The sequence below is a fragment of the Gymnogyps californianus genome, chromosome 13 (genome assembly GCF_018139145.2).
Source record: "Gymnogyps californianus isolate 813 chromosome 13, ASM1813914v2, whole genome shotgun sequence".
Classification (NCBI taxonomy): Eukaryota; Metazoa; Chordata; class Aves; order Accipitriformes; family Cathartidae; genus Gymnogyps; species Gymnogyps californianus.
In genome coordinates, this window is record NC_059483.1 from 8389230 (window position 1) to 8412114 (window position 22885).

The 22885-nt window shown below is 47.2% G+C and overlaps 1 protein-coding gene across 3 annotated transcripts in view; it reads left to right on the forward strand.

The window, feature by feature from the left end:
* The window catches only part of ADAMTS9 (ADAM metallopeptidase with thrombospondin type 1 motif 9), an 87059-nt gene extending 68937 nt beyond the window's left edge, over positions 1 to 18122 (forward strand). For 2 of the 3 annotated variants that reach the window (XM_050904954.1, XM_050904955.1), the window contains exons 31-40: positions 4213 to 4383; positions 5883 to 6077; positions 8057 to 8189; positions 8435 to 8529; positions 8689 to 8783; positions 8878 to 9011; positions 10522 to 10613; positions 12598 to 12702; positions 14830 to 14924; positions 15258 to 18122. In XM_050904954.1, the coding sequence (XP_050760911.1) occupies positions 4213 to 4383; positions 5883 to 6077; positions 8057 to 8189; positions 8435 to 8529; positions 8689 to 8783; positions 8878 to 9011; positions 10522 to 10613; positions 12598 to 12702; positions 14830 to 14919 (1110 nt within the window). In that variant the 3' untranslated portion in view covers positions 14920 to 14924; positions 15258 to 18122. Of the gene's footprint in view, positions 1 to 4212; positions 4384 to 5882; positions 6078 to 8056; positions 8190 to 8434; positions 8530 to 8688; positions 8784 to 8877; positions 9012 to 10521; positions 10614 to 12597; positions 12703 to 14829; positions 14925 to 15257 lie in introns of those variants that run through there. The other variant, XM_050904956.1, reaches the window with a different exon arrangement.
* The last annotated feature ends 4763 nt before the right edge of the window (positions 18123 to 22885 follow it).

Below are 22885 nucleotides of genomic sequence, written 5' to 3' on the forward strand. Positions count from 1 at the left end.
CACCCCAGACTGCAGGCAGCCGGGTGCGTGACATTATCTAATATCCCCCTGCCCATAGTACCTCGGCCTGACGAGGACGGAACAAACAAGTTTGTCTTCATTTCCTCGGTCTCGGCAGTGATGGGAAGTTGGGTTTATAATCCTACGTGATGCAGCCACGAGTACAAGAGGCCAGAGGGGACTGTGCCCATTCCCACCTTGCCGGGGAGCCGAGGTGTGATGGGATGCAGCAAGAGGCAAAGCCGAGCTGACCACGCAGTGGTACCCAAAGAAACCATCCCAGCCTGGAAAAGAAACGTAGGAACGGCTGAGGGGGCTCCAGCAAATTCCTTGCAATGAACTTTTGCTTTTACAGAGCCTGTTAAATTTCTTCAGCTAATAAATTTACAGGCGGCAAAGTAGGTCACTAAACAGCATGCAGTTGCAGTCCTTACCCAACGGTGTAATTAGCCCTGAAAAGCCATGGCTCCTACTCCATTCTTTTGCCCTCTTTCCCTTACTTTTGCAACTTTTCAAACCAGTGGCGAGAGGCCCCTGCCTGCCCCCACCCTGCCAAGCCCTTGGTGGGAGGTGGATGCTGATGTTTTCCTAAGTTTTCCAGGGCTCCCCATTGCACTGGGGAAAGTTTTAACGTGTTATGGAGGTTTTTTTTTCCCCAGGGGAGCTTTGCTAGGGGGGTGGGCTGGAAGTTTTCTCACCCGTAAATAACCATTAGTAGAAACACGCAGGAGATGCCGAATATGAGCTCGCCCTATGGCTGACTCCAAGCAGTTCTTCTTCTGAGCACTTCTTATTTTGTTCTGATGTACCCGGTGAAAAAAAACAGTAGCACCTTCTCCCCAGCCATAAGTACTGGCTGCATGTTATTTATAGCGAAGAGGCACAGATTGCATTAGTATTCTCTGAGCAGGGAACAGCAATGAACCCTAATTGACATAAAAGGTGGGATGTAAAATAACATCCCAGCGCTGTCCTGTTCTTGATTTCTTATCTTTAAAGGGAATCTGTCGAGAGGGGTTTTTTTATTGTTCCTTTTTGTTGTTGTTGTTATTTAGAAAAAAGTTGGTCTTGCCGATGAAAAAGAATAGGGAACTTATTGGAAACCGTTTATTGCTCTGTTGGTGTATCACCATTAATTAACTGTTCTTAGTGCCCACACCAGGGAGAAAAAAAATCAATAGAAAGGGCCTTGCTAATGTCAAAGTAAAACTCAGACCAGGGTCACAAAGAAAAAGGGAAAATTGGGAGAGAGAAGGGGTTTTTTTTAATATGAACCTCTGTGGAAGGACAATGCACAGCTCCAGAAGCTGCAATGCAATTCTTGAATCTTTGACATTTGCTATTTGGGGGAAAATTGTGCCATCCTTGCCTGATTTGGATTGCAGAGTTACCCAAGGCATGTTTGAAGTGTTCGTAGCGTGGGGTTTTGTTTCATCTCTGTGTCAGAATTCGATTTAAAAAAGAAAAAGAAAACAATGAATGCTTTCGCAAAGCAATGCCTTTGGGTTTGTTTTTCTATTATTATTATTACTGTTACTCTTCTAAAACAGTTGCAGAAGTGCTTGAAATGGTCCTTAATTTGCACTGCCAGGAAAATAGTTGAGAATTTGGGAAATGAGGCAAAAGAGACAAATATTGTCAAACGCCTGACCTGTTTTTCAGCTCTTGCTATCAATAGCTGTTATACGTTGGCCCCACTGTTTTATGTGAGACTTAGATCAGTCATGAACATGAGATTTCATACATAATCTATCACCATATTAAAAGGAAAAATAGCCTTTTCATGCTAGCTGACCTGTCCGCTTTCTACGTGAATAATGATTTATAACCTTGGGGCGGCTGATTGGAACCTCTGCAGTGTTTCTCTTTGATTTATTTTATGATGGTCTCACTGTCTTTGAGCCATATTTAATATCTCAGTGGGATTATTTTAATTGCCAGCTATCCCTAAAAATACAAATAATCAAACTTCAATTTACTGATGATGACAAAATGCACAGAGCTGGCTCAGGTTTATTTGGCCATCCAACCGTTATTTGCAGAGAAACCCAAAGCAGGCTGGCGTGTGCTTGAGAGTGTCAATCACTCATCAGCAACTAATGATTTTAAATGAGGATGGGCTTTTGATATCTTAGCTCTTCACGGCCAATGTCACAAGATGCGTTAATGGCATAGAGATTGTTCACCCTCCTAAAATTAAGCATGAGCCAATGTACTTTGCAAATTTAGGCTTAAATATACATTAAGGGGAGGAGAAAAAATCAGCCTTGTTTCTTCCCACTTCTTGCAAGGTGCCTCCTTTGGCCGTGAGCGGCGGAGGGCTGGAACGATTCACGCTGTGCTGGTGACCACGTGCTGGGCTGGCGTACACCAAACCAGAGACAAGGGGAGCTTTGAGCATCCCGTAGCCCCACTCCCACTGTGCTGGAGAGTCCCTCGTTAGGAGGGAGCAGGAAGGTTGGGATTCACGCTGCCCCTGAAAGGTGCCGCTCAGGGAAGCTACGTGACGATGGAGCACCAGTGATGCCTTATTCACATGCAATAACCCCCTTTCAGATTTTACTTATATAATGAGGAGATATCAGAGAAGGGCAAATATAGCACAGTTTGTTTGCTCTCTGGGGAAATCACACTCCAGCAAATTCCTCCGGCCCCCGTAGCATCGCTGTGTTTCCGCACAGACCTAGAAGGAGCTTCCACTCCAGGGACTTAAAGCAAGAGAGTAAATAAGGTTGAAAGCACATGAAGCCCTTGGGGTCTTTTGGCAGACTGTGGATTTTGCAATGTTGACTGTTGCCTAAGAGCTCCTAAGTTATTCCTTAGGAATAAATGCTGCTTTGTGGGGCTGCCTCTCCTTCCCTGTCCCCCTCCACTTTGCTCAGTTACTAAATATTTACGACCAACATGATGTTGCACTCGCTGCGGCTCTCCTAGTTTGATGCTGCTGCCATGGATTGATCTGATTCTTCAAAGTTCTCACGTGATTTGCAATCTTGGTTCTGACAGCTAATTACAGAAAGGGGGGCCTGACAGTGCCTGCATTTCGCAATTAGGTGAACCCACTAAGACCTTGCTAATTGTGAGCCTAGCCAGGAGAGCAGGAGCTGCTTTGGGGAGGCTGGAAATGATGTGCAGAGGATGACACTCTAACTAGATTAACCTGGCATGGTCCTCCGAGCCTAGGTGACTTCAAATGGTGTTTCTGTACAGATAGGGATGGTCTGATTGAATGTTTTATCCTTTTCCTTAGGGGAAGACATTTCCTGCACGTTATATAAAATGATTATTTTCATGCATTTTTCTCCTTGTTAATCCAGTTAGTTGAATGTGTTAGAAGTCTATTACAGGCGATAACTTCAAGAAAATAGGGTTTTATCCAGAAAACTGCTCTTATGCTGATTTATTTTGTTTTATGTGTGTTTTTTGTAAGATGCGCTCTGAGCCCAGACCCACTCCCAGGAGCGCAGCCTCACAGCTGGACTGGTTTTTCCAAGATGACCAGAGAAAGAACCGAGTCCTCAAAGTCTCCAGAAGCCCCCAGGGAGCAGTTGTGCCCAGCTAGCATGGGTTGCTCTTAATATCGGGCAGGGCAGTGTTTAAAAGAGAATAAACCCATAGGGCTGCCTCTGCTGCAGCGGTTGCAGAGATGTGCCCCCGTGCCGTGCCAGGGCAGAGCGCTGCTGCTTGCCCGCTGGCAGGGACCGGGGAAGGGGCTCCCCCCACACCAGCCACAGCCAAGGGTGTGACGGTGTGTATTTTGGAAGGGGGATGGCTGGGTTGTTGTTCTCCAAGCAGCTGTATTTACTAGGGGTTGAAATGATGGGGGTTGGCCCCTTTCTTTCCCCCTTGCCCCATCTCCTGACCCGGTGTGCCCACACCTGCATCTCTTGGTCCAATGACAGCTGGACCCCACATCTGCCCCATCCCAATACCTGCTGCCTTGGTTTCTCCTCTCTCCTTACATCTGTGATTTGGCTTCGTACCACCAGAGGATGGGAGCAATTTGTCACTGGATGCTCCTGCAGTGCCCGGCACAGCGGGGCCCTGGTCTCAAATTTGCCCGCAAGTGATACCAATGAGAGATGCCAACATGGGACACAGAGCCATCTGCTCACTCGGGCTGCTGGGAGGAGGGCTCGCTCGCTTTGCAGATGCGGATTAATTTGCTGAAGTCCCTCATGGGTTGCATGAGCTGTTGTTTCTTACAAACAGTGCATGAAGACATGTGGGGAGGCATCTCGGTACCGCAAGGTGGTCTGCGTGGATGAGAACAAGCAGCTGCAGAACAGCGGCTACTGCGACGCCAGCAAACGGCCCCCCGAAATCGAGAGCTGCAGGCTGCCGCCCTGCGAGTACGTCTGGATCACCGGGGAGTGGTCGGAGGTGAGTCCCCATCCCCGCACAGGGACTGCGCCGCTCGGCACCGGGCCACGCTCTCCTCCTCTCGCCGCCAGCCTCGCTGAGATATTGCAACCCAAATCAACAGTGGCAGGGCAGTGCTGCGTGGTTTAATTATTATTTTTTGGTTTGTTTCTGTGTGCAATTTCCCTGCTGGAGAGAAAGGAGCAGGGCTGTGGGAGAAGACCAGGATATTAAAGACTAAACGCCAGCATGCTCAGAGTCCTAGCTAATATCTAGAGGCAATTTTCTTCCCGAGCACATCGCATTCAGCAGGCACCCTCTTTGGTTTTGTGCCATTTGATTTCATTTATTTATTTATTTGGTTTTATTCCCATCCCCTCCCGGGGAGCTCAGGGGCCCCCTGAGCCATGCGAGGGTCTGGGTGAGCATCCTCGGGGAAAGGAGAGCCTGGATGTGACCATGGGGACACATCCTTCCTCAGTGCTGTCTTTGGCAGGAGCGAGGACCTGGCGTGAGTGAAGGCAGCAGGTTCGCCCTCAAGGAAAGGCTCAGCAAGGAAAATAGATGAGTTTTCTTTGCAGCAGGCGCTGCATGCAGGAGGACCCGGGCTAATCTCAGCCTGTTTCCTTCTGCAGCAAGTGAAGGATTACTTTCCACTTGGAGGAACAGTAGAGGGAAATGACAAGGCAGCTGCTGACACAGCACTGATTAAAAAGAAAGAACAAGAAAAGAAAAAAGAGAAAACATGCCGGGACTGAGGGGGAGGAGAGACAAGCCACCCAAGATAGCGCAAGAGGGAGAAACGTGGAGAGATGAGAATTTCTCTGAGCAGCCTGGTCTCCTGGGTAGTTTCCTAAGAGAAATATTAGGGTGCCTGTGAGGCTGGAGCCCTGGCTGCCCCTTGCCCAGACACCCTCTACCCGCTCCCACCGCCTGTGACCCCCCGGGAGCACTCGGGCCCATGAAGACAAAGAGGTGGGCGAGGGCTCGCAGAGCCAGAGCTCAGCTCTCCCCAGCTCCTGCTCAGCCTTTTGGTGAGGAGGGCAGAAGCACTGTTTGTCCTCTAATTACAAGGAAAACCTTCCCTTTCTTCCAGTTGCTGCCAAATACCTGCAATTCAGGGTCAACCTTGACCATTTTCTTTCTCTGTGCATCCCATGGCAAAAAAAGAAAAGAAAAAAAAGAAAACCCAAATAATAGAGGCATTTCTGAGTTCCCGAGGATCTTCTGCTCCTTTCTTTGACCTTGGGGAGAGATAACATGTGCCCAGGAGCCAACCTGGAGTAGGGGGTTCTGGAGCAGCTGTAGGGGCAGCACAGGGAGGAACTGGACACTCAAAGACAGTGTCAGGCACCAGCCCACTTGTAGCCACTCACAATACTCATGGCTGGCTTACATAGTTACTAGTGATCCCTCAGAGCAGCTTGCCGTGTTAAAAGCTGGCAAGCCTGCTTTTCCTCCCCGTTTTGGGCAACCTTCCCGAAGCATGCGGTGCTAACAGGCGCTTCCTCTGCCCGCAGTGCTCCGTCACGTGCGGGAAGGGATACAGGCAGCGCCTCGTGTCCTGCAGCGAGATTTACACCGGGAAGGACCACTATGAGTACGGGTACCAGAACACGGTCAACTGTCCTGGCACACAGCCGCCCAACATCCAGCCCTGCTACCTCGGGGAGTGCCCCGTCTCAGCATCATGGCGCGTCGGCAACTGGGGAAGCGTAAGTTTGGCAAACTTCTTTTTTTAACCAAAAAAATTGGAATTGGAACCAACTTATTTTTCTGTACATGAGGGACACAGTCTGAAGGTTTGGCGAGGGAATGTTTAAGAGCTGCATAAATTAATGCAACGACTGCCCTTGTGCAGCGGCTGCCCCGGTATGTGTAGAGCTCCATGCTCCAGACTGAACCCCATCGTATCGGGAAGTCCCAGCAACTACAAGTAGAGTCATGATCTCCATGAAAATTCGGATGTAGCCAAAATTTGTGGCTGTGTTGATGGTCATGCTGAATGCTTAGTCAGAAAGTGGGGTCATTGCCAGAAAACAAGGGTCTGAAAGACTTGTGCTAGAAGGATCGATGGATAGCTGGCAACTGGGGTTGATCCCACTTGGCCATGTGTATGAGCAAGACGTGGAAACCACCAATAGGCCAAAACACTGGTAATTTAAGCTTTAAAAGGATTTTTCTTTCTTTTTTTTTTTTTCCCCTCTTTCTTACAAATGCTGGGACAGGGCAGGGGAAAGAACTTAGCCTTTCTGCTGAAGTTATTTGTGTTGAGCCTCTTCTGGGGCCTGAACTACAAGATCAAATTTTAGTTAAGGTGATAACATTTCACTTCTTTGGGCTTCTGACATTCTTTGAAATGTGGTGTTTTTCCCATAAATTTGATTTATTAACCCAGCTCAGGCATTCGTAAGAATTTGTCAAACCTTTACAAGGCAATGAGGGTCAAGTCAAGCAAAATGTAGTAGAAGCTGTCACAGTAAATGGCAGAGCCATTTGAAACCTAAGTTCCTCCTGCCCCATAAGAATCTTCAGATCCTCCCTGCAAGTCAGGGCAGAGGGGTTACAGCAAAGAGCTCAGCCTCAATTAATTGGTCTTTTCCCCCACAATTTCAGTGCAAAATGTCCAACTCATTAATACAACTTCATTGTGAAGATTATCCATTTCAGACAGCAAGACTTTTCTCCTTGCTTTGGGCTGCTGAACGTTCCAGTGACAACCAAGTGCCACGACCCTTCTCATCTCTGATTTTCAAAGGAATTTAATGTAAAATAGCATCACCTTTGATGGACAAAGAGAGTCTTGCTCAGCTCCTTAGTTAAGTTTTATGGAGTTAGACCTGATAAAGAGTAAACGCCAAGCTGCGAATACCATGAGCTGTTGAAGACTGTCTCCTTCATGGTATGCTCCTTTAGACTAATAATTTCTAAATTGATGAGCAGCATCATTTTCTTGGCAGCCTAACCTGGTACCTGTAGAAAGAGCTGACTTTCACTTCTCAAGTACTGAAAGAACAGGTTGCAGAGGGGGAGCAAGATGCTCCCACCTCCCATCGCCCATGCTCAGCAGCAGCCAGCACGGACAAGCTGCTGCTTGGTAGCTCCAGTAACTTGTGCCATTTCAGCCTTAAGACTGCCCTTGATTTGGGCTGTTTGAGGATGACCCAGTGTTTGCACAGATTTAGCCATTTTTCCAGAGGGCGAGGGGAGAGAGGGTTTGGAGGCCATGGGTTTTTTGGTGCAATTTGGATAGAAAACAACAAACCATGTCATGTTTGCTCAGAGGCCCCTGTCAGTCCCAAGCAATGTCTCCCAGCCACCAGGAGAAGATTTCTACTATTCAGGCCTTCTGGTGAACGTTTCTCTCTCGTATGACCTTCCCAGTGTGCAAAATAAACGATTTCACGTGAGCGAATGGTTCACTTTAACCAATACTGCCTCATCCTGTAAAGTGTTTAAGTGCTAAGCGAAGTTCAGTAGTCTTCTTGAAATAATTAGTGACAATGATAATAATGAAGGGATTAATAATAAAAGGGATTACTTGTTTGATTAAAATTAAGCCTGTGTTTGAACACTTTGCAGGATTGGGGCCTTTGCTGCTGTCTCTTGATACGAGGGAAACGGGCTGTCTCTGTTCTTCTGGAGCCCAGAAACACTTGAGATAAAATACAAATCTCTGTCTTCTGTCCTGCAGTGCTCCGTCACCTGTGGAGTTGGAGTCATGCACCGGTCGGTGCAGTGTTTGACAAACGATGACCAGGTCAGCAGCTTGTGCCATGCGGATCTGAAACCCGAAGAGAGGAGGACATGTCACAACATCCATGACTGTAAGTCTGCAGATTTGCACCTTCCTTTGCCTTTCTCGTGGCTTCAGCATCTTTTCCCATCAAACTCCTAGAGAGATGCAGTATTTCCAAGCATTGGGAGCCATCCAGCTAAGCACTAAGGCACTTCAGGGAAACCTCTTAAAAATAAACAAGGTGTTCTGATGCTTTGGATGCGTCACAGTGTTACAAAAGAAATTATGATGTACGGTTGCTCAGTGACTACAAGTATTTCTGTTTTGTTTCAGGTGAATTACCAAGGAGTTGCAAAGATGTTAAAAATCTCAAAGGTGTCACTGAAGATGGCGAATATTTCCTTCAAGTCAAAGGAAAGACATTAAAGGTGCATTTCAGCAACAGATTGATAGTTAGTGCGTTTCCCGAAGGTGCAAGAGGACCCTGCCTGTGCTCTTCACTTCCACTCTTGGATTTTCTACCTTCGGTTTTCTCAGCGATCCCTTTGCACATGATACATGACAAAATTCTGACTTCTCTCTCTCAGGTGTATTGCTCCGGGATGCAGACTGACAGCCCAAAGGAGTATGTGACCCTTGTAAATGGGGATGCAGAGAATTTTTCAGAAGTGTATGGATACAGGTAAGAAATCTCTTAATCCTGAGCTTCACAATATTTTTGTTTTCCTTGGCAATATTTTCCGGTCATGAGTAGAAAGGGTTTTCTTTTGATTTAGATTGCATAACCCGACTGAATGTCCATATAACGGGAGCAGACGAGAAGACTGCCAGTGTAGGAAAGATTACACAGCAGCTGGGTTTTCCACCTTCAGCAAAGTAAGGCTGGACCTGAACACTATGCAAATAATAAGTGAGTAAAAACAGGGCCTTGCCATTAAAAAAAAAATGTTTATCTTACACAAATATAGCTGTAACTACAAACAAGCAGTAGCAGTCTAGTGAGCAATATTCTTGAGCTCTCCTGTTATAAGCTGCTTTTAAACTTGGTCACCTGTTTGCTGCTTTACACTTAGAGACTGCAACTCGAGTACATCAGAGATGCTCATACTATTTCTCTGTAATACGGGAAAATATTAAGACAGTTGCTGGTGCATCTGCTATACAGAATGAATATTTGCGTGCTCCCGGCAGGCCAGTGTATTTTTTGAAGGATTTTATTTCATTTGGTCTCCTATTTTCAGACTGGACTCAGGCAGAAAGCTTAACCAGGGAGGAGCTGGCCCCCCATTTTACACACAGATGTGTCAGGAGATCGCAGTGCAGGGGGCTCGGCTGGGGTAGGGATGCTGCTCCCTCCGGGCCGGTGCCAGCGTCGGTGCAGTGGGGAGGCAGAGGCGGCTCTCAGCAGAGTCACACCATGGGGAAATAACTTGTGTTGAGAGTGATGGAGCTGGGGCCATGGATTTGCAGGGGAAGAGGACAGGACTGTAGCTGTGCAATATAAGTGGTACCCTGTCACTCCCACCAGTTTGCGTGGGAGCCGGGAGCCATCCCGCCGCCGGAGAGCCTGCAGCATCCCGTAGGGTTATGGTTTCAGTCCCTTTGACTCCAGGGACGCTATCAGTTTCCAACAAATGTTTTAAAAATACAACTTATTGTTGGGGGTTCACTCAGTAAATAGCGGAGATTTTTTAGCAAATCAAAATCCTTCCTTGTAAAATGACTCTTTATCTGATAGGGGGTTTTTATCACTTAATTTTCAAGCCATGAGACCTCCCAGTCTATCAATCTGTAAAAAGCTACTAATAGTCTGTAAAAGCTCCTAGGTAAAGATCTCAAAGGAACCACCCTTGGGGAATTTGATACCAGCTCCCTTTGAATTTCAAAAGGAGCTGGGCACCTACCTCTGTCAGGCAGGAGCTATCTCACGTCCCCATCTAAATGAGTCTCAGTTACTTCAGATCCCTCCAGAGCAAAATAGCCCAATTCCCTTTGAAACCCCGACCCCTGGGCTGGGGCAGCCAGGTTGTTTGCCTTTGTTTAAAAGGGAGATTTAGGAGGTCCCATGACCTTCTTGAAAGTGGGGAATTTTCTGATAGAGAAATAAAACCCAAGTCATGGGTTCGAGGTTTGTTGTTATTTATACCTAGGTCCTAAATCACCAATGTACTTAAACCAAGCTGTAAAAGTTGAGTGTGTGAGCGTCCTGTTAAATTCAGTGCTCACATGCCAGGGAGTCACATGTGGGCTGAATGGGGGATTTAATATTAAAAATCCATCAGATGAGGTCTTGACTCTCAAGATTAATGTATGAAACCGGCTTTAATGAGTTTAAACATTAGCGAAGAACATGTTTACATTTATTTCGTCTCTCTCCCTGCATCTTTCTTTCCATGTTATTCACCAACTATTCTCCACAGCGACTGATTTACAGTTTGCACGAACACATGATGGACGACCCGTTCCTTATGCCACTGCTGGGGACTGCTACAGTGCAGCCAAATGCCCACAGGTACTTGACAACAGCATTTCGTAGGAATTGCTGCCATTTGTTTTGTTCAGGCCCTCTTTTAATTACTGGTGATCGCATCAGCCCACCACCAGTGAGTGTCACATTCTCATCTCGGTAGTCAGAAACTTTTCCCTTTGTCCGTGCAGAAAGCACTCTCCATTTTCCATAAGGGAAAATGTCAGCTTATTGTCAGACCATGGGGACTGGCGAAGGGACATTCCCCAGGGCTCCCGCAGTCCCCTGCGGGTGCTCAGTCAGCAGTAAAGGAGAAAAGGAAGAAGAAATAAGCTGTGGGAGAAGGGCTGGGCTTTGCACGTGTAGTTGAAGGTAGGGGGATCAGTCCGTGGCAGGGCTTGGTGGAAATGCTGGGCAGGGAGAGCAGCAGTGAATCAGGCCATCGGGATGCCCTGGGACCCTGCCTCTGCGTTCCGCAGTCTCGTATCTGCTGAAACCACTGTTTGCAGGGGTGCAAGAAGATGGGTGAGATAACCCCTCTGGATGGAGAAGGCAGCAGACAGACAGCAGGACTCCTGCCAAGTCAGTTCAGAGGGGAGATGCCCGAGGAGGAGAGGGCATTTGCAGGGCAGGAACAGGTCGGGTTTCTGCTGCTGGACCGACAGACTCCATCAGTCAGAGACTGCAACGGTACCCACCAGCCACTGTCCCACCATCCCCATGCCCCGCTGTTTATTTTCGCAGCAGCCCGGTGGGACCATCGCTCACTCCGCTTTGGGGCTGGGAAAACAGTGACAAAACGAAGGCAGTGCCTGCACATCAGGGAAAATCCAGCCTGTCCCAGCACCGCGGGGTGCCCGGCCACAAAAGCACAGAGCTGGGCGCAGGCTAAGTTGCATCCTCACTAGCTTCAGGAGGCGATGTAGGACATCTAGCCCAGTCGCTTGGAAGAAATACGCTTTCTTGAAAGTCTTTAGGAGACTAATTAACACTGTGCTACAGTGTCCCCAGCACACCTAGTTTCTGTGGAGCTGAGGGATGACAAGTGGTATGTTTGGATAGTCCAAGGTATTGGGTGGACCACATTTGCACAAGGCATTAAGCAGGGAGTCGCAGCAACAGACAGCAGAGGGCAAACCTCTCCATCTCCTTCCCTCCCTGCTTTCGGAGCTGACACTTTTCTGCACAGCTCAGTGGCTTAGGGATTGACTTCTTACCTTCGGAAGGCTCATGAATGTTAATATCCATCCACCTGACCCAGACAGTTTGCTCCTCACAGAAAATCGGCATTCCCAAGGCAGCAAGTGCAAGGAGCAAAGCTAACAGCCATCTGGTACCGCAGGGCCACGCTGGGCTGCGGGTCAGCCTGGGGATGTGTCCGAAGGATCCCTCCTTGGGTCCAGAAACAGGCAGGGCTGAGGTCTGCCGTGGGGGTAAGGGGAAGGCTGGGGGGTTGTGCGTTGGATGCAGGTATAGCCCTTAATTTTCCATCCATTTTGTGCATTTTGAGACAGGGTAGAATGAAGTGAAGGACGTTTTTAAGAAATAAACAAATGAAAGAGTTTTGATTTTACTGAAGTCTGGGGGGGGGGGGAAAGCCCGGTGGAAAATAAGGAAAATAAGGACAAGTGTGCCCTCTCCAGTTGAGGAGGGAGCAGTGAGAGCGGCTGCAGCACTCCCTGGGGTACCTTTCCCATCAGCTGCTGGAGCACGTCAGGCTCTGCAGTTTGCCATGGAAAAGCCAAGAATGCCCTCAGCTGGCAAACCGTGAAAAAGCAGTGTGAAACCGAGAAAAAGCAGTGAAAAACCAAGATAAAGCGCCTCCTTCCTTGCAGCCACCACCGAGAAGGAAATTCCTAACCTGAGACATGCTGTGATTTGTACAATATGTGTTAATCGCTATCAGAGCGATGGAAAAAATTGAAAACACTGCTGGCAAGATCCTGTTAGAAAAGTGACACTGTGGCAAGCCACGGGAGGCCAAAACACAGCGTTTCGGGATAACCAGTCTCATCTGCTTGTTTTTTAGGGTCGCTTCAGCATAGACCTTTATGGGACAGGCCTGTCCTTAACAGGAACAGCAAAGTGGCTCTCGCAAGGGAATTACGCAGTATCAGAAATTCAAAAATCCCCAGTAAGTTGTAATTTTAATTATGGTTATACTCGCTCACGAGAAGTTTTTAATTGCTGCGTTGTCTTCCGTGGCAACATCTTCCAGGTAGAGACTAACAAAAACCTAACATCTGACATTAAAGTGTTGCCCGTAATTGTATGGGGGGGGGGGAGGCCCTAGCGGGTTTAACTTGATCTGTGTTATTGCAATTAATTAGTGAGCCTGCTTAACCATGAAGCTGAAAACGCTGAGCGCTGTGGGGCAGACATATCCTTAATTAGTTGTCTGAGATGTCCGGCACAGAGTGTGCATCACACGGCAGGCAGGACCGGGGCATGCAGGGTCAGGGCTGCAGAGCAGGGCTTGACCTGCCGGAGAGGGTCTGGGTGCCAGGCGAGCATCCTGAGTAGGAATTGTTCCCAAAACGTTGCTAATAAAGTGGGGAGGATGTGGACCTTCCCACTGGTCTGGTCTGGGTTTATCTCCTTGGGAGAGACTCGAGCCACCCGAGCTCCGGTGGGCTGAGGCTGCCCCACAGCACGCTGCACCCCGGGGCACCGTCCCCTGCGACCGCCTGTGGCTCTGCTGACCTGAGGCCTCTGGGTAAGCCAGGCAGGCCTTCAAAATCACTCCACAGCCAAATTTGAACTTGTACGGCTTAATTTGCCTGCCCGTTAACACCTCCGTCACTGCGTGCCTTCGCACTGTTGCTTCTGTGTCATGTTCTGAAATTGGAGAAACCCAGGATCGCGTTTTTGGCTGTTACTTCATGTGAGTCATCCCAGTTGCCCCTGTTAAAACTCTCCAAAGGAGGTCACCATAATCATTTAACAAAAAGCAATTTGCAAAATATCCTCTCCTGTACTGCTTTCAGTCTCCCTGGCTCCCTGCGGAGCCCCTTGAGCCCATGAGCCTCATCAGTGCTGGTGCTCTTAAAGGAGAATCAAATGCTACTGGTCCGACCATGCTGCAGCAAAGCATCCTCCAGTGCAGGTAGAAGAGGACCAGCACAGACCCCCTACGTTAGTTCTGGCAGGTGCTTTGCTATTCTTCTCCCCTTCAGAAAGGAGAAGCCCAGGCAGCCGACTTTGGGGTTGCAGAGAGCAGACACCATCACGGTTGGCAGAATTAAAACAAACTTTAAGGGACAGGGGGTCTAAGAGACAACTCTTACCTCCATCACTCGGTGGCATCTGTCACGCGCTGTGCCAAAGGTGTAATTGCCCGCAGGAGCAGAAGAAAGAAAAGCATAGTGAGAAGAGATGATAGCAGCCTGCTGCAATCACAGATCAATAGTGTCAAGGGCAGGATGGAGCTTGTTTAAAAATAAATGCTTTGTGCAAGCTTGTTCTGCACTTAAGTCCAATTTTCTGCTAATTGAGGGTTGAATTCCCCTCAAGGACTGTCTGTCCATTGTAATGACCAAGAGGAGGAAGACTCTGCGGAGGTGGGCTAAGGAAGGCCAGATGGAGGTATTAATCTCCTGACTCAAGACCAGAGTTGCACCATGCTTGCTGGGCTGTCCTGGAGACTGGGCCAACCCCAGGACCACTCCACATTTTCCTTTGTCTCTTCTGGCTGTGGAAATGCAGAGCTGAGGAGGGACGGCACCTTAGCAAGTGGCATAGCCTCACCCCATCGCTTTCCCTCTTGTCTTGTCTCTGGAGCCACTCCAGGCCTTTCCCTTCCAAATGGATGTTTCTTGGTATTGCCTGCAAATATCCTTCCTCTGCCCTTCGCGTGCTCAGGCGCAGCTGAGGAGCCGTTACTGTCTAGATGTGGTTTTGCTCTTGCGTGAGCCAAGTTTTCCACTCATTACAGTTATTCACTGTGGGGCGAACTGGAGAAAGCAGGTACCCTTGAGATATCCCTCCAAATGGCCTTCTCCTTGGGCATCTTTCAATGTAATAAATCAAAACTACCCTTTCTTATTTGTGTTCACCATCTGACCTGGTAGCACTAAAGAGAATTACATTTGCATATATTTAAATATAACAGTGATTTCGTAGATTGATTTAGGCATAATTTGTTTTCCTTCCAAGACATTTTCTATTAAAAACCCTGGCTAGAGTAACCTGGATCTGGCCCTTCCACAGCGTGGAGTTCCTGAGCCCTTACATGAGATGTTATTTCTGATTTTGCCTGCAGGATGGTACCAAAGTAGTAGGAAAATGTGGCGGTTACTGTGGGAAGTGTACTCCATCATCTGGAACAGGCCTCGATGTTCAGGTGTTATAGCGATGGTGAGTTCCCAGCTGCTTCTGCGCGAAGGGAAATCTTCCCAAAAACGTCCTGAAGGAGCAGATCAGGCCACGCTTGCAAAAGCACTCGGGCATCGAGTGTATCGGTGACAGCCACCCACCCCAGGCAGCATCCGGGGAGCGATGGGATCCCGCGCTCCCAGTCCTCGCTTCCCCCAGTAACCCTTATGGGAATAACACTGTCAACTGGAAATGCACTTCCCACCTCGCTGGTACCCGCTTTGGCTCCGCTCTTGTGCTGATGTCTGTAGTTACAGGTTTGAGAGGCGAAGATGATGATCTGACTCTAATGTGCACCTTGCCTGTATTTTCCAGGTTCTCTGAGAGCAGCCAGCGGAGATGAGACGGATGAAGGATAGCGATGCAATACCTCTGCCTTCCACTTTTTTATCTGTTTATGTGTGTATATAGATCGCATATTCTTAATGTACAGTATAATATTTATGTTTGGAATTATTTATTTTGATTTAATATTTTTGTACGTAAAATCATTATATTAAGGCTGCTTTTACTATTTTTATTTTTTATTGTTAAATCCTGCAGTCAAACCACTGCATTTTGCGTACTCTACATTATATGTAGCATTATGACAAGTGATACTTTATTGTCACTGTATTCAGTTGTTTACTTTCAATCAGTAATTTTCCTTCAGTTATGGGCTGCTTTGGCCCTCTACGGTGCTACACAATCTGCATAGGGGTATTTTTGGCATTTCAATCTGTCTTTATGTAAGGAAAATAGACAAGATGTGCTTAAATTTTATTTTTAGGGATTAGGCCGACAGCACTCAAGGAAAACATGACAATGAATACAGTGCTAGTTGCATTAGCAATCTTTATCTTTTAGGTATGTTTTGAATTTCACATGACCTCTGTGGCCAGTGCTAAAAGCACTGGTTTGGTGCTAACATGATATTTATTAATGCTCTGTAGTTTCAGTTAATCCGGTGCCTTTATCAGTGAAAAAGGGAAGAAAGCAGAAAAATTGTCAGGCGATTCAAATAAATTAAGATCTACCCCAGGTTTAGGAAAATTCCTGCAGATGGATTTTCAGCTCGAGCCCCTTTTTCATAGGGCTCTGAAGTGAACTCGCTTTTTAAAAAAACGTATCTTTGTCTCCTAATTGCATGTGCCACTGTGCTTCCTGGCTCCATCTGGAAGCGGGGTATTAACTCATCCCAGACAGGCTGATCAGGCCATATGTTTCCCTGGGCTGTGCGCTGAGAAGCGATGCAGTTTCTTACGGACGTTGTCACCAAATCCTACCGTGAAGCTAAAAGCATCCCTGCCTTGTTATCTCCCCGCGGGGCCGGTGAGGACCGCAGGGTCTGCGGCAGGGGATGGGGGACAGCATGCCCAGCTAAGCCGCCCCTTCCTCTTGAACGGGGGACTCCATTGCAGGCACCTGCAGCGTTTCCCCGGCTTCCTACTCACTCACAGACCATCTGCAAAGGGAGGCTTCAGCGCCGGCTCTGCCTCGTTTCAACAAGATCACTCTGTACTTACAGATAACTCTGCCCCCCCCTTCAAAAACAAGCTGCTTTACGCCTACTTCTGTGTTGCTTCAGATCTTCCTGGTAAGGCATCTGCGCTCCTTGCCTATCCGCCATCCCATGTACAACCAGACCTTTAGCGTTGGCTTTTGTTTTTTATATATAAATTAAGGAGACATCTCCCATAGGCGCCAAACGCGGCTGTGCGATGGCTCCCGCCTGTACATAACCCGCTGCTTGTGGCATGCCACGTTTTCGCAGAGCTTCGTAGCACGTTGAACGGGGGTGATGTGACCAGATTATTTTTGTAGTCTATGACTATGTCCCTTATCTCTTTCTCCACAATTTTACTTAGTGATAGGAAGATGCTGCCCCTTCACCTTATATGTCGGGGCAGCCAGGAGCACAAAGTACAAGGAAAGGAAGCTTTTCAGCACAAAATTGCCAGCAGTTTGGAAAACCAAAGAGGCTTATCTGCTACTTCAGATAACTCTTTCAATTTTGGATGCAAATAGTTAACAAACGCAACCTCGGGATCTTGTGCGAGTCCTTTGCAGAGCTCCCCCAAGGATGTGTAATCAGTCTGTTACAGAACAGTAGGATCAATAGTGATAAACAATCCGATCCCTGGATTCATAACCCATGTGTGCGCCGGGCTGTGTTCAGCCTTCAGAGTGAAACCTTTCAGCCTGACAGTCGGAGATTGACACTTTCACGTCAGCTGGGAGACATCTCGCAGACGAGCAGGGCTGTGTTACAGTCCAGCAGCTAAAGAACTGGTGCTCCACACTTACTCTGTGTGTGCCTCTGCTGCTCTTATTAATATTCAGACTTAGAGGAAAGAATGAGACTCTTACCCATAATGGGGTTTTTTTGGCTTAATAGCGCATAAGTAGATACAATCATACCTTAGAAAGGCTAATTTTTCACCTACGTTGTATGTCTATGCATAACAATAATAAATTCTACCTTTCTGAGAAAAATGCCAAAAATACCATTTCAAAGGTGAAAGAAAAGGGAAAAAGGGAAAGGGAAAGGGGAAAAGGGAAAGAGAAAGAGGAAAAAGGGAAAGGGGAAAGGAGTAGTAATGGAATAGTGATTTTTTTAATGATAATTGCTTATGTATAACTTCTGTAGGGGAAAAGGGAAAATTGCACTATGAACTTTAGAAAGAAACAGTGGTGCTTCGAAAGTACAGGCTTATTATATTTTCTCTAATGAAGTGAATGGCTATTTATAAAAAGAAATATTATTTTGACCTGTACACATTCATTTCTACCGTATAGTTTCATAGCAGCTATTAACAGAGCAAGAGAAACCTAAAAAAACAATTAAATAAACTATAAGGGAAAAAAATGATAGAGCACTGATCCTGTGGTTCGTTAATGGGCTTCATTTAATAGGAACAGACTTGGAGGACCAGAGACATTAGACATTTCTTGTTCAGGAAACAACTCTGGGTTTTTTATATTAATGCTATTATTTTTCTACAAACTGGGGTTTTTTTTGCAAGCACTTTCCTGTACAGTGTTTCTTTTCTTTCTGCTTATACTCAAAAGGAAATGAAAAGACCCGTAAGACATGTCTGTATGGTCTTTCTGCATTTGCCATCCTATTTCAATACCTGTGTGCTATTATAGAGGCAAAATACTTTGTACACAAGGGAATAATACATTGAATGGTAAACACTCCTTTCTGTGCTGGTGTTTATTTCCAAGCTTTGGGTTCCTTGTTTGATTGTCTCATGCAAAAGGAACGAGGGGGGGTACTAATGTTGTTTATATGGAGCCCTGCCCCAAGCCCCTGTTGGTGTCTGTGGACCAGGGTCCATCTTGGAGAATGGCCACGGCCATCCACTCGTGTCCTGCCGGTCGGATAGACTGATGCTCCCCAATTTCTGTCCAGGAGAGGAGCGCCCCAAGGTACAAAACATACATGAGCACATCTCAGAGGTGCCCCGTGCGCTACTCGGACGTGCTTGGTGACCGGCTGGCACTGCCGTCCACGCACCAGGGACATCCCTTGCCATGGGACGATAAGGGAGCCAAACAGCTCATTTTGCAGATGTTTTTGAAGGATGAGCTGGGATGCTAGACTTGGTCCACACCGCTAGCAGTGCTATTTAAAGAAATCTGCAAAAAAAATCAACAAGAAATATACAAGAAAATTCAGGTAGAAGAAATTTGGGTTAAAAGGAAGCAAACGTGGGGACCAGCTCCCAGGAGGGCAACCAAGTCACAAGCTGCAGCCAGAGTCTTACATCGCCTCTGCCCCAGAGGCTGTAGGTAAGACTGAAGAAGTTGCATTTTTCTGTCCTCCCTTGTATGTTCCTCATGCTTTTTCTCAGAAAATGGAGCAGATCTCTTAGTGCTGGCAGCTCCAGTCTTTTTCAGCTTCTATGTTTTCAATCCAAAAGGAGAGAGGATACCTTTCTCGTGCTGTCTAAAACACTGTCAGATGCAGAAAACAGAACATGCAGTATTTCAAAAGCTTGAGTCTTACTTTAAATGACCAATATCTTAAAGGTGTCTTTCTTTTCTATCATTTATCCTGAATAAATGATTACAAAGACTTCAAACCTGGGTGTCGTGGTTTAACCCCAGCCAGCAACTAAGCACCATGCAGCCGCTTCCCCCTCCCCCCTCCCAGTGGGATGGGGAAGAGGAAAAAAAAGGAAAACTCGTGAGTTGAGATAAGAGCAGTTTAATAACTAAAGTAAAATAAAATAACACTACTAACTAAGAATAATAATAATAATGTAATAATAATAATAATTGTAATGAAAAGGAATGTAACAAAAAAAAGAAATAACACCCAAAAAAAGACAAGCGATGCACAATGCAATTGCTCACCACCCGCTGACCGATGCCTGAGCAGCAATCCGTCCCTCCCGCCAGCTCCCCCCTGTTTCTATACTGGGCATGACGTTCCATGGTATGGAATACCCCTTTGGCTAGTTCGGGTCAGCTGCCCCGGCTCTGCTCCCTCCCAGCTCCTTGCACACCTGCTTGCTGGCAGAGCATGGGAAGCTGAAAAGTCCTTGGCTTAGGATAAGCGCTACTTAGCAACAACTAAAACATCAGTGTGTTATCAACATTATTCTCACACTAAATCCAAAACGTAGCACTGTATCAGCTACTAAGAAGAAAATTAACTCTATCCCAGCCAAAACCAGGACACTGGGCTGCTGTGGAATTAAGCTGACAGGGGGTCTGTGCATAGCCCCTGAATCATATTTAACCTTCCAGCCCCGTATAATGAAAGGGTCATTTTAACACTTTTGATGCTTAGGTGCAGTTACTCTATGAAAATTACAGCGCTCTTCTTCAGCCTCATCGTACAGCCTATCAGGACTAATTGCTCCAGAGACAGAGGTGATTGATTGCTTCATCTCTTCAACATTCTCTTCTGCCCCAATAACGGGCTCTTTTTCCTCTATAGTAAAAGAAAATGCATTTTGTTGAAGGCTGTTGGAAACACACACCTCAGGAAGCTAGTCTGAAATCAGGACATTTGCTAGAAAACCACCTTGTCCTCCATAGCCCTGCTTTGAAAATCGTATTGAAAAATGGGAAGAGGCAGAAAAGACCAAGGAGGGCAGTCTGGGCTTGAAAGACAATTTTCCACTGAGGCGCTTCCAGACTTGGTCTAGTGGGTCTTTCCAACATGACTCCTCTTCCCAAACAGACGATGGAGGGCTGACTTAGAGAAAGCATTTCTGCTGGGGGAACAGCACTGAGGTGAGACAGTTCTCCCATCTACCAGGCAGAGGCACAGACATTCAACCCAACCCAGGAGTCATTAACGAGTGAAGCAGCTCAGCCCACATGGTAAGTTCTTCCATCGCTTGAACTCTTCAAATCGAGGACTCTTCAAATCAAGTCTTTTTAAGAAATACATTCGAGTTCATCCAGATGTCGCTAACCTTAGTAGCTGTCGGTCATTTAGTGGGAGGGGATGAGTCCCTTTGCAGTACAAATTCCTGGAGGCAGCTCTCCAGCTTGCATTGCGCAGGAGGAAGGAGCCGATGGCCAAAAGTGATGCCTGTTGGTCTCACTCCAGTATTTTCCAAATATTTTTGCCTATGCTGGAGTAATCCAGGCAATTGGAATTGTAGCCTTCCGGAAGCAGATTTAGTTGACAAGTTTCTGATCTCTCTTTGCAATAGCAAGATGAAGAATGCTAAGAAGTTATTTTTGGCCTTCACAGAAGAGTCTGAGTTACCACTTCAAAGTTGGCTTAATTTTTCAGCTATTTTATATTACCAAACATAAGGCACAGTTTTTGAAAAATCAAAATGAGAAGATAATAGTGTTTTGACCTAACTCATATGCTTTTTATACTTTATTTCTGGGGGGGTGGGGGGTGGTGTTGGTTTGTTTGTTCCAGTTAGAAAAAAACAACAAACCTGTGAAATTTTCCATGAAATTACTTCTGCCTCTCTCTAGTTAGAAATATTACTTCTGAAGTGTTTGGAGACATGATCTGTTGACTGTAAGTACAGGGAGATCTGATGTAGGTACCATTTTAAGCCGAGGAAAGGCAGAAATATATTTCTGCTTTGTGAAGCTGATTCAGGTCCTTCAAGGCAGTGGCTGGATATGAAGTGCAGGGGCTGAGGCCATGCATGTCAATCCATTTCCACCAGGAAAACCTCAGTTCTGCTGGGAGTGTAAGAGCCCAAATGGTTTCCAGTTTACGTCTCCTCGCAGGCTCGGGCACATGCCTAGCTTTAATGCTCCTGCTCGATCTGAGCTGCCAGCAGCGATATCAAGCTGCAGCTACTTAAACGTTTGTTGGTAGTCAGTGTCTCAATCTCTGAGAAGACAACGTGAAGAGAAGAGCCAGAAGGCTGGAGTAATCCCTGAATACAAACCCCTTTGTATGCAGGGCAGAGGGTGCAGGGGGAGGCAGGGCTCTGTGTATTTTCTCCCTTAAAATCATTACTTGGCTCCATTCATATGCTTATAATTTCTTCATCCTTCTTTCATCTGTGACTACATTTCAGATGAGCAATTAAATTAATCAGGTCTTTGCTCCATTGTCCCTTACTAATCCATCCTCACTGGCTTGCTGACCTTTCTCTTTGAAGCTATTCACTGCTTGCTGCCTGCCTTCCCCCACCCCCACGCAGAAAGGAGTATTTGCTGTGAAATGCTTTAATTGCTCCCACTCACAGTAGCAGGGAAGCGGGAATGGCTCCCTGCAAACTGACTGGCAAGAACAAACGTGTCCAGGTTAGCCACTGTGACTGGCAAATACAAGCGGGGGCTTATTTGCTCCCATGCCTCTCTAATCCCTCCGGCAGGCGTGTGTGGAGCTGCCTGCAGCAAAGGATGCAAGCAGGTACCAGATGCTGCCAGGGGCTGGAGCTCTGGTCTCATGCATGGCTTGGGCTCCCCAGATGAAGTTCTCTCAACTGCGGGTCTCAGGTTTGACCAGCCGTTTGGAGCAGGGGCTGGATTTGTGGTGTCGGGAGCATGCAACTGTGCACTTGCCCCTGAGGCTGGCGCCTTGCCGGAGCTTAGCTCGAACAAACACGTACCCACCGGTGGCAATCTAGCCCTGCTTGAGAAAATGCAGCTACAGATAAAACGTACCCGCATTAGCTGAACCGGCAAATAACTGAGCTCTGAAATAATAAACCGCATATGGCGCGGGCCAAGCTGCTGGAAGGAGGCGTAGTTCAGCAGTTGCCACGGAGGTTTGCTTCCTGGCAGCGGCAGGGAATAACACGGTGAGTCTAAGCCTTGCCTTGCGAGAGCAGAAGCCAGTGGCCTTTCTTCCCGTCTGCGCTGGGGCTCAGCTGCTGTCTTCCTCTCTCCTTCACTGCTCTCTTCCCCAGGGATCCCTGAGCCTACCAGGTCTCTTCAAATCCAGGTGTCTCAGGGGACAATCCACCCGGATCAGTGGCACAGATGATCTAAGGAAACCTCAGCCACGGGCATCACAGCAGACGGCTCTGCTGACTCGCGCTTGAGCTGCTGTCCCCATCCAGATGGGGCAAATGGAGAGATGATTCTCTTCAGATACATTTTTTAGAGATATTCCTAAATTCTGCTGACCGAATTGCATAAAGTCCTAAAGTCCTTCCACAGCTCTTGTCAACACCTACAGCTTCATCCCGCTCTATATGGAAAAGGCAGCGGGTGTGCCTTGTGCTGGCGCGTAGCTCACCTGGAATAACCCCTGGGAGCTGCATGCCCGCCCCGGGAGAGGCTGCCTTCCTTAGGTGCCTGAGATAATCTGATTATATCCTCCTCTTCATCAGCTTCCCTCCACGTTGTGCAAGTGGTATGTGAAGCTTTCCAGATACGACTTGCACTCAGATTTCGCTAATGGCATTTTCCCATTTGATCATTCCTAATGGCCTGGGCCTTTCAAGAGCCTAAATGTACAGAAGCATTTAACTTGTGAGTATCGGAAGCTTTAGACAGCAGGTAGGTCCTGG